The sequence below is a fragment of the Dermochelys coriacea genome, chromosome 1 (genome assembly GCF_009764565.3).
Source record: "Dermochelys coriacea isolate rDerCor1 chromosome 1, rDerCor1.pri.v4, whole genome shotgun sequence".
NCBI classification, from domain to species: Eukaryota; Metazoa; Chordata; order Testudines; family Dermochelyidae; genus Dermochelys; species Dermochelys coriacea.
The window spans coordinates 222,243,035-222,253,002 of NC_050068.2; the positions used below are offsets into that span (position 1 = coordinate 222,243,035).

At 46.5% G+C, this 9,968-nt stretch overlaps 1 protein-coding gene across 1 annotated transcript; it reads left to right on the forward strand.

Annotated features, from left to right (window-relative positions):
• Positions 1-1,247: 1,247 nt before the first annotated feature.
• Positions 1,248-9,010, forward strand: LOC119855515 (protein mono-ADP-ribosyltransferase TIPARP-like). The gene is made up of 5 exons (XM_043514840.1): positions 1,248-2,386; positions 2,849-3,020; positions 5,419-5,606; positions 5,694-5,963; positions 7,202-9,010. The coding sequence occupies exons 1-5, from the start codon at positions 2,103-2,105 to the stop codon at positions 7,644-7,646; spliced, it is 1,359 nt and encodes a 452-aa protein (XP_043370775.1). The 5' UTR covers positions 1,248-2,102; the 3' UTR covers positions 7,647-9,010.
• The last annotated feature ends 958 nt before the right edge of the window (positions 9,011-9,968 follow it).

Genomic DNA, 9,968 nt, shown 5'->3' on the forward strand with positions numbered 1-9,968 from the left:
TGGTAAGAGGGGGAAATTCTAGCCACCAGGGATAGTGGCTGTTACTGTGGAAAAACAGTAGGTGAACTCATCTGCTATGTGGTAAAACACAGGGAAATGAATCCTGTTGGGAAAGCAATGGGAATATGAGTTAGAATGACACCGAGGTGAACAGACTCCCAGTGGGGTAGTTCACCTGTGCATATGCATTGTTATATTGCTGTCTGCAGGGTTGTAGCCATGTTGGTCCCAGGACATTAGAAAGACAAGGTGGGTGAAGTAATATCTTTTATAGGACCACCTTCTGTTGGAGAGAGAGACAAGCTTTCAATCTTACACAGAGCTCTTCTTCAAGTCTGAAGAAGCTCGGTGTAAGCTCAAAATCTTGTCTCTTTCAGCAACAGAAGTTGTCCCAAGAAAATATATTACCTCACCCACCTTGTCTCTCTTGTTATATTGCTGTCATTCCCAAAAGACCCGATTGGGATTAGGGACCTATTGTGGGAGGTGCTGTGAAAGCACATAGGAAGACAGTCCCGGCTGCAAGGAGCTCACAACAAAGTTGCAGGAATGCCACTGTGGAAGAATTGAGTGAGTTGGAGGGAAACAGGTTGACTCTTGTATAGGGGCTTTGCCGGTCACCTTTTGCAGAGGGGTGGCATGAGACACAGGGCTGGTCTACACCCAGCTGTACAAACTGGGTTGACAAGTATCCCTGGCCTGGGGACGAGCATGGAATGCCAGGGCTGACTGTTCAACTGCCATGAGGGTTTAACCCCTGGTTTATTCCAGAGGCAGAGAGAGGAGGGGGCTGAGCCCTGGGTTGGTCAGCGTGTAACTCTCCCAAACCAGCTCGCCCCGGGAGTTAGTGAGGAGGATCAAAGAATCTCAGAGAGGGACTGGAGACCGACTAAATTAAATTCTCCCACCCCCACTGCCCTGGACTGAATTTCCCACTTACCCTCAGAAACGTGGGGGTGGGGATGGGGATAGGGGATGTCAGGCCAGGGTAGAGCTTGGATCCCACTGCGATAGGTAAAGCTCAGGAGAGGATGATCCCATGAGAAGAACAGTGTTTGTTTGTAGGGCATGAAGCCCTGGGAAGGGGCTCTGTAACAGGTATATGGGTGTTGAGGACTAGGATTCAGATTCTGGTCCCCACCCTGACCACTGTATGCCCTTTTGGCCCTGTATAGGGGCTGTGATGGATGAGGGAGCATTCTCCTAGTGCAGGCTCTGGTGTAGGGGCTGTGCTGGAAGTGGGAGGGGTGGGAGGATTCTGGGCTCCAGGATTGTTGGGGTAAATGATAGCAGCTGCTAGGATTCCTCTACTTTATGCTGAGGGCCATTCCATTCCCTATAACTATGCTTTCTGTACAACACCTCTCCGGAGGCACAGCCCAGAATCTAGCTCTAGGGATCCACAAACAGAGCAGCTTCATGCCTCCAGGAATTGGATTCCTGCAAAAGTCTGGAATCCACTTCCCACTAGAGAAAGTGAAAAGAAGAAACTAGAGACAGACACTGCACATAAATCTGAGCAGGAACCTTTAGGTGGTGGGAAAGTCTAGAGAGAGCAAGTACAAGAGAATCAGAGGAGTATCTTACTCCCCTTTACTGCATCAGCTGCTGGTTTTATTCTGACAGGAGATGATGGCTATGTGAGGAAGGGCAAGGAGGGGATATCCCTGAGACTCACATAGTAGGAAAGGTTTGCCATTGGGGAGAAAGTCCTGGGGACATGGGCTACAGCTGGGGAGGGCAGAAAATGCAAAAGACAAATGCCCAGTTATTGGGGGATCTGCCCCAGATCCTCAAAGTTATTTAAGTGCCTAAGTCCCATTGATTTCAATGGCAGTTGATTTCAATGGCATCTAAATACCTTTGAAGATGATGTCCAATGTGCCTGCATTGAGAAGCACTAAAGAAAGTTGTCCTACGTAGGAAGCTCTGCATTCAGGGCAGTTTCCTGCGTCACTAAATTTCTCCATTTTTCTCCCAGGAGTTGGGTTCCTCCAAAGAACTGAACTTCTCTTTACAACTCCACTTCCCTTAAGATCTCAGAGCTTCTTCAGCCAGTGGGAAACCAGTTCCTAAGAACACAAACAGCATTGTCTTTCTCAATGGATTTACAGAATAAGAGGAAATCTCCAGAGCACCTAGCCAGTGAAGATGGGGCCCAGCTCCATATCCATCAGGCAGATGGGATCAGAATCTGTGACCACTTCCTCCTAGGAAATTGTCCTGAAGGAACTGGCTGCCCACTCCACCACACTCGCTATCCCTACCACTGGCAGTTAAGGCGGAGTGACAACAAAGCCTGGCAGAGTTTGAGTGACTCAGCTCAGCGTCACCTGGAAAATCTTTACTGCAATGTTAACAAAAGTCATGCTCATTTTTTGGACAAGTAAGTGATGGAAAAATTCCAGCCCCAGCATTTCCCAGCAGGAGATGCTGTAAAGAACAGCACAAGAGAAGTAGCTGCAGTGAGATCACTTCAACACAGGTCCTAGCCTTGTACAGTAGGAAACAAGGAAAGGAATGGGGCAGATGTTCCAGTTGTTCTAGCACAGGTTGTCTTCCCTTACTGGAGGAACTCGAGGGAATGGCAAAGGGGCTCCAGCTGTGGCGAGCTCCCTCCCAGCTATGCTCCAATACTAGCCACTCTCAGCTGGAGGTGCTGAACAGAAAGGTAGCACTGGCTGTGAGGAGTACGTAGTTTGTCCAGTCCCAGTCTCTCCCAGTGGAGGGCATTATAGGAGCTGGTGGAGGAGTACTGCCTTAGGGAGATCACCGCTACCGCAGGCTCACTCTCCCAGCGGTACACCTGCTTGTAACTATTTATTTATTTATTTATTTTTCCTCATAGCAATAATTCTTCTGGGAAACTTGCCCTGACTTCCTTGAAAGTGATAACCTCTGAGACCTATGACAAAGCGAGGCGTCTTTCCAACACCTGCGATCCACAGCAGAACCCCCATTTCCCCACACAGTGGGCAGTGTTTTGGAAAAATGGTGATAAATGGATAAAATACAAGGAGGTGAGGGAAAGAGGATGAGGCCTCACGATATGATGTTCTGGCTAGTGTCTTTCATGTGAGCTGTCTCCTCAAATAATGCTTCACTGCGATAAATGCAATTACACAGGGTCAGTGGGGGGGTAACTGCAGAAACGCTCGTCCAGCTACCAGGAGCTGCAGAAGAGAAAGCTGTTGTGTTGACTCTAGTGTGAGACTGAAGAGGCCAAGAGTTTGTGGCATACACATAGAGAAGTTAGATAAAAGCATAAATACTCTTGCTGGAAGGCTGCAATCAAACACTACTTTATTTCTTAGAATTCAGAATGATAACAAAAAATAAACCCAGACAGAGAAACACAAAGCTGTCCTTCTACAGACTGGCTGCTGCTAGACCCAGATTGCATGCACCCCTACAAAGCCCCATAGCCAGGGGCTGGGCAAACATTGCCTTCAGTTCCCCTCCCCTCCTTTGGTAGATCAAAGGGCTGCCCAAGCAGACCCAGCCTCTTCAGTGGGGGGTGGGAGGATGGGCAGGAAAGCCAAGATCCAGTCGGCCATTTCCTTCTCCTTCCCTTTACCCTTCAGCAGCTGTAACAGTTGTAGGGTGCTTATCCCATGGGCCCCACAAACACCTGGACTAGCACATAAATGGTGCAAAGGTGGGCTGTTCCCAGACTCTGCTACCCCCAAAGCTGCTGCTTATCAATCTCTGGGAGTGCCTGCTTCCTCTCTTCTTGCTGAGTATCAGGAGGAGGAGACATTAGTGCTGGTCCTGACCTTATTAATGCAGGATATTGAGGATGAGGAGTGCTTGATGCTGTCCTGTCCTACCTCCTGCTGTTGTTTTGGGGGAAGAAGAAAGGGGCTGGTACAGGCACCTCCTTCTCCAGAGCTGCTGAGGAGCTTCTCACCGTGGACTCTTCCTGAGAGATTCCTAAGGGGGCTCCTTCTCAGAGCCCAGGGACTGGGTTTACGTTAGCTAGTGGAGGAGAAGCCCCTAAATCGTCCCTCCCACAATTACTTTTAAATCATATTTATATTGGGTATTTCTAACTATGGCCTCACTCTTTTTTCAAAGCAAGGGTCAGGGGTACAACAACCCTCTCACTATAGAGAGGGTGACTGGAAGAGTCGACAGCAGACAGAAGAGAGCAGTGGGCTAAGAACTAAGGCTTGTGGGATTCCGGGCATGAGGGGCCATGGCACAAAGGGGTAGCTGTCATCAGTGAGAGTGAGAGAGCAAGAGCACAGATCCATGGATAGGAGTGGAACCAGAACAGGAGGGAACCAAAGATGTCTGCATAGCTATGAACACTGTTCAGGAGAATATAGCTCTACAATGTTAAATGTTGCTCTGACAATACGGCTGATGAAAGCATAGGCAGCAGAAATTAGGGTGTTTTGGAGAGTGGGTGGGTTTTTTTGCTGCCTAGAGAGGAGTTGCTCTTCTGCTCTAGCCAGAGGGAAACTCAGATAAAAAATAGGCAAAGATGTTCTTGAGTAAGGCCATGTCTACACTAGAGAGCTTACAGCTGCACAGCTGTACCATTGCAACTGTGCTGCTGTAAGGTCTCTTGTGTAGCTGCTCTATGCCAATAGGAGAGAGCTCTCCCGTCAACAAAATTAAACCATCCCCAATGTGTGGGGGGCAGCTATGCCAACGAAACTTATGTCGCTCAGGGGGATGCTTTTTTCACACCCCTGAGTGACTTAAGTTTTGCCAATATAAATTGTTGTGTAGACATGGCCGAAGAGATGGTTGGAGAGATGAGTGCAGATTTCTTCAGCAGTTTGCTGAGAAAGGGAAGGTTAGAAACAGGGCAGAGGTTGGAGTGCGAGGGCCAAGAGAGTGTTGTATAAGTCTTGGTCTATGCCTAAAATGTAGGGTGACCTAGTTACATCACCCAGGAGGTGTTAAAAATACACCCCCCTGAGAGATTTAGTGAAGCCAGCCTAAGCCCTGGTGTAGACACCAGTAGATTGACAGACCAATTCTGCTCTCAAGGGGCTGGATTTACTACAGTGATAGAAAACCCCTTCTTTGCTATAACAAGTGTCTACACTGCAGAGGGGTTGCTGCAACACCGCAGATGTGCCACTGTAGCACTTGTAGTGCAGACATACCCTAAGAAGGGGATGAATGAAGACAGATTTGAAAGTGTTGGGGAAATTAGCAAAAGCAAAGGAATGATGATAATAGGAGAGAGCCATGACTAAAGGAGAAGCAAGTGGGTGAAGAGAGACTGAGCATCCATATGCAGAATGACTGCCCTCAAGCACCCAGAAAGCGTGGGGTGGCATTTTTCCACTGAAAGGCTAGAGTGCTATTGAGGGAGCATTATGGAGGCACACCTGATTTTTTCCTTTATCCTGTTTATCCTAACATCATATCTCCACCTTTTATTCTCTCTGTGCTCAGCCCATCTTCAGTGATCTCCTCTCTGCCTTTGAGGAGGACAAGGAACTCCACAACTTCGAGCTCTGGGGCAAGCACTACAGCGTGGATTTGAAGAGGTTTGTGCAACATAACATGGAACGGGGATATGTTCGCCACATCCAGCGCCGGCCTTCTTACCGATCACTCCTCGATATGATGCCATACCTGCAGTACGTGACTCTACTGGCAACAATGCTCCTATAGGCATTTCAACAACATGTGGGAAAATAAATGTTCCCCTCTCGTTATCTCCTTAGGATGATCCCAAGTAAAGCCAGTATACCCTCCTGTCCTACTCCTGACATCCCTGGGGAAGATCCCATGGATGGTTACTATGGTCCATACCCCGCTGCTTGGATTCCACAGCCAACTGTTGATCAGGCTTTCCTGCAAATGGAGGTGACGCCATCAGAAGCTGCATACCGCTCAACTTGTGTTCTCTTCCACCAGTCTCTTCCAGAGGATGAGGTCCTGGTGCTGGCAATTTATAGGATCCGGAATGAAGATCTCTGGCAAAGATATACCAAGTAAAAAGAGAACTGGATGGTGTTAGAGACAACAGCCTCGGAGTGTGAATTGCAGTGCTAGTGCCCAGGGTTAAGGATCCCACCATCCTCAGAGGTTGGAAATATGAATGTGGAGCTATAGGGTGTGGCTCCTACACACAGAAGCAGGGACTGTGAATGCCAATGCCAGCAAAGGATAGGAGTGTGAATCCTAGTGCTAGTGCCACAAAACCCATTATGTTAATAGAGAGTTCCAGCCTCCTAGATACTTACGTGGTCCCCATCACCACAGTATTTGAGCACCTCACTATTTTTAATGTATTGATCCCTGTGAGGCATCAACATCCCTGTGAGGCAGCCAAGTGCTATTATTCACATTTTATAGATATGGAACTGAGGCCCTGATCCACAAAGATATTTAGTTTCTTAGCTTCCACTGATTTCAGTGGAAGGTAGGGGCCTAAATACCTTTGTGGATCTTGGCCTAAACCATTTCCCCAACATCATACAGGAAGTATGTGGCAGAGCAAGTCCAGTCTGAGACTAGCACCCTAAGCACTGGATCATCTTTCTTTGCTTGTGAATAGGAATACTGTTGTCAGTCCTCTAGTCTTTGGTTCCTGCTATGCTCAGAGACTGACAGCAAAAATCTTACTACTATTGCCCTGAACTGTGGGTCCCAGTGCACTAAAGCAAACATATTTGTTTGTTAATAGGTACTTCCTTGTGCATTAGTTGGTTGCTTCATCTACACCAGAGTGTGTTTATCTGTGCACTGGGTGAATCCTAGTGCCCTGTTGTAGGTACAAATTGTGCATATTGATTTGGTGAGTGAACAGTTGTGCATTACGGGGTGGTGCACTCATCTATGAGTGTGTATTGTTGCATGTATCCATCCATGATGGCTTAATTAGTGTGTTAAGGTATGGATTTTGTGGTAGATGTTTATTTGAGCACTTCTGAGCTCTCAGGTTTCAGAGTGGTAGCCATGTTAGTCTGTATCAGCAAAAACAATGAGGAGTCCTTGTGGCACCTTAGAGACTAACAAATTTATTTGGGCATAAGCTTCTGTGGGAGAGCAAGAGACTGAACCCTAGCTCCCTGGAATTCAAGATTGTGCTACTTATCTTTTGCATAAGTAAGAGTTGAAGCATGGGTGGGAGGGATTACTCTTCCTGGTCTCCCTGTGAACCTTCAGCATCATCTTGTCAGGGCAGAGACTCTAACCTTCTTCTATTTCTTCTTTGCTCCCAATTCAGCCAGAAAAAATTCATGACTTGGGGAAGAACAAAGCTTGAGAAACAACATCTGGAGAAGCACCTCTTCTTTGGAACCTCAGCCAGAAATGTGGAGCCCATTTGCAAAACAAACTTCAGCCAGTTCCTCCCGGAACAGCACAGCCCTATCTTTGGCCAAGGCATTTATTTCTCATTGAGAGCAGATTATTCAAACAGATACTCCCGTGCAAAGAAAGGTGGGATGCGCTACATGTTCCTGGCCAAGGTTTTGGTGGGAAAGACTGTGGCTGGGAGAGCACATTACCGCCGGCCCCCAGAGCAGGAGCCTGGTGGGCAACTCTATGACTCATGTGTCAATAGTGTGAGCAAGCCCCAGGTGTATGTGGCCTTTGACAACTTCCAGTGCTACCCCTACTTTCTTATCCACTACAAGCTCCTCTCTGACCCTGTGGTGCTGTACAGCTGATGACACAAGGAAGAGGGGCTTTTCTGCTCTCTCTGAATCATCCACATAATGACTTCTACCATCAGAGCATGAAGAGGGTTCGTTTTAGCCCTTCACATTCCTTTGACCTATGCTCCTTGTAAAGGACTTTACAAACTGTTCCTGGGCATTCAGAGAGTGCTGGCTGCAAGTACATGTAGCTGGGATTTTCAAAAGTGCCTAAAGGAATTAGACACCCAAATCCGATTGAATTAGAATGGAAATTTGGCACCTGACTCCCATTCAAATTCACTGGGAGTTGTATACCCCGCTCTTAGAGTGGGATTTTCAGAGGAGCCCTTAATCCTTTCAATACATAGAAAAACATACTCCACTAATTTCCACAGCATTCCTCTACCAACTCCTTGTATTCTCACTGATGATCCCCTCTATTCTTTCCCACAATCCACATTTACCCACCTCTGACTTTACCCTGGTCACCTCCAATTCATTTCACCATCCATCTAAATAAGAATGGCCATGTAAGATGTCCCCTCTGGATTTCACTAAAAAACTGTTTTGTATCTTGGCCAGAAGGAGGCACTGTTGCATGAAATGAAGCCATTCTTTCTCATCCTGATCTCTGGAGGGTCTTGTGGACCATGATGTGTCCCTCAAGTACATTTAAAAATGCCACCCTTCTGTTTTTGTGAAATATCAACACCTTCCTCTCTCTAAAAACACTCCTCCCCATGTGAGTTATCTGTCAATAATGACTGTTCAGTGCAGCCTGCTCTTAGTATAAATGTTGGGGGTGGGATTGCTAATTTTTTTTATATTAAATACTTGTTTAAATTATTGTTACTATAATGGTTTTATTTGTTGGTAAGGGGTTTTCTTGAATTATTAAAACTAGAGAAGTGTTAATAATTAATTTACAAAATGTGTGTGTGTCAAATTAACTTCTGTATCTGATGCGGGGAATCCACAGACTTGGGCTTCTCAGAGTTTCTAGTGGGTCAGGACTTGCTCCAGGCAAAAGTGTCTCACACCATCTCCCCCTCACTTCTGGAAAACCTGCATGGTTGTCTTGCACTGGCCCCTCCTACCTGATCCATAAAACCTCTAGAAAGCAGCTGGTTTCAAGCACCTCTTCAAGCAATTTTTGGCACCTACACTGTTTTAGCAAGAAGCTGGGAGAGGTAGGAACTGTCCATTTTTTTGTGGGTTCATCTGTTTGCCACATAATTGAAATAGCCCCCCTCTAGAGTTTATTCATTCAATCAGGGCCAGATTCTGATACCCTTTACTCATGGTATGAACCTTATTCTATCACTTCAGTGGGATTAAGGCAAGTAATGACCATTGTGATCACCTTGTCTGATCTACTGCATAACACAGGCCATAGGAATTCCCTGAACTAATTGCTTCTTCAACGCCAATAGCTGTGGTTGAACTAAAGCATATATCTTAGAAAAAACACCCAATCTTGATTTTAAAATGGTCAGTGATGGAGAATCCGCCACAACTCTTGGTTACTTGTTCCAATGGTTAATTACCCTCAGCATTAAAAAATTGCACCTTATTTCCTGTCTGAATTTATCTAGCTTCAGCTTCCAGCCTTTGGATCTTGCCATACAGTTGTCTGAGGAACTGAAGAACCTTCTTTTATCAAAAGTCCCCATGTAGGTACTCACAGACAGTGATCAAATCACCCCTCCCCCCCCTTTTTTGATAAATAAATAGATTGAACTCCTTGGGCTAAATTCACAAAGAAATGTAGGCATGGCAATGTTCAGCATTGCCACACCTAACTGTGAGGCACCTAGAAAATCACTGCAATTCACAAGGCTTGAGTTAAGTGCCTAGGCTCCCTATACAATGAATGTAGAGAGAAAGTCACCTCTGAATAGGATTCACAAAAAGTAGCATGCTAGATAGTTTCTTGCCTAAAATAGCCAGTGGGAGCTGCCAGGGTGAAGGGTGTGGGCTCAGCCCCACCCTTCTCTCTGATAGGTGCACCTAAATCCTGGCTGCTTGGGATTCTCAGCTGCAAAGCCTCTCTTGGTGTTAAGAATCTACACTGTTTTAGCAAGGAGCTGGGGGAGGAGAAGTATCTCTCTCATAACTTTTACTCTAATGGTTAGAGTATTCACTTGGATGTGGGGGAGCCCTGGTTCAAAATCCTCCTTCTGAGGGGAAGAAGGGATTTGCTACCTGAGAGGTGAGGGGTATGAGGTATTCTTATGTGAGGCTTCCTCAGTGTCTCCTGCTGAAGCTGTTCCACTTTGGAGTAAAAATGAAAGAATCAGTGGGCCAAAGAGATTGATGCTGTAGCCCACTGGTTAGCACACTCACTTGGGA

Excerpts from the sequence above, each read along its gene's own strand:
- LOC119855515 (XM_043514840.1), top strand. The coding sequence starts at position 2,103 with ATGGATTTACAGAATAAGAGGAAATCTCCAGAGCACCTAGCCAGTGAA. Across the intron at positions 5,607-5,693 it reads GATATGATGCCATACCTGCA|GATGATCCCAAGTAAAGCCA; the intron begins GTACGTGACTCT and ends TTATCTCCTTAG. Across the intron at positions 5,964-7,201 it reads CTCTGGCAAAGATATACCAA|CCAGAAAAAATTCATGACTT; the intron begins GTAAAAAGAGAA and ends CTCCCAATTCAG.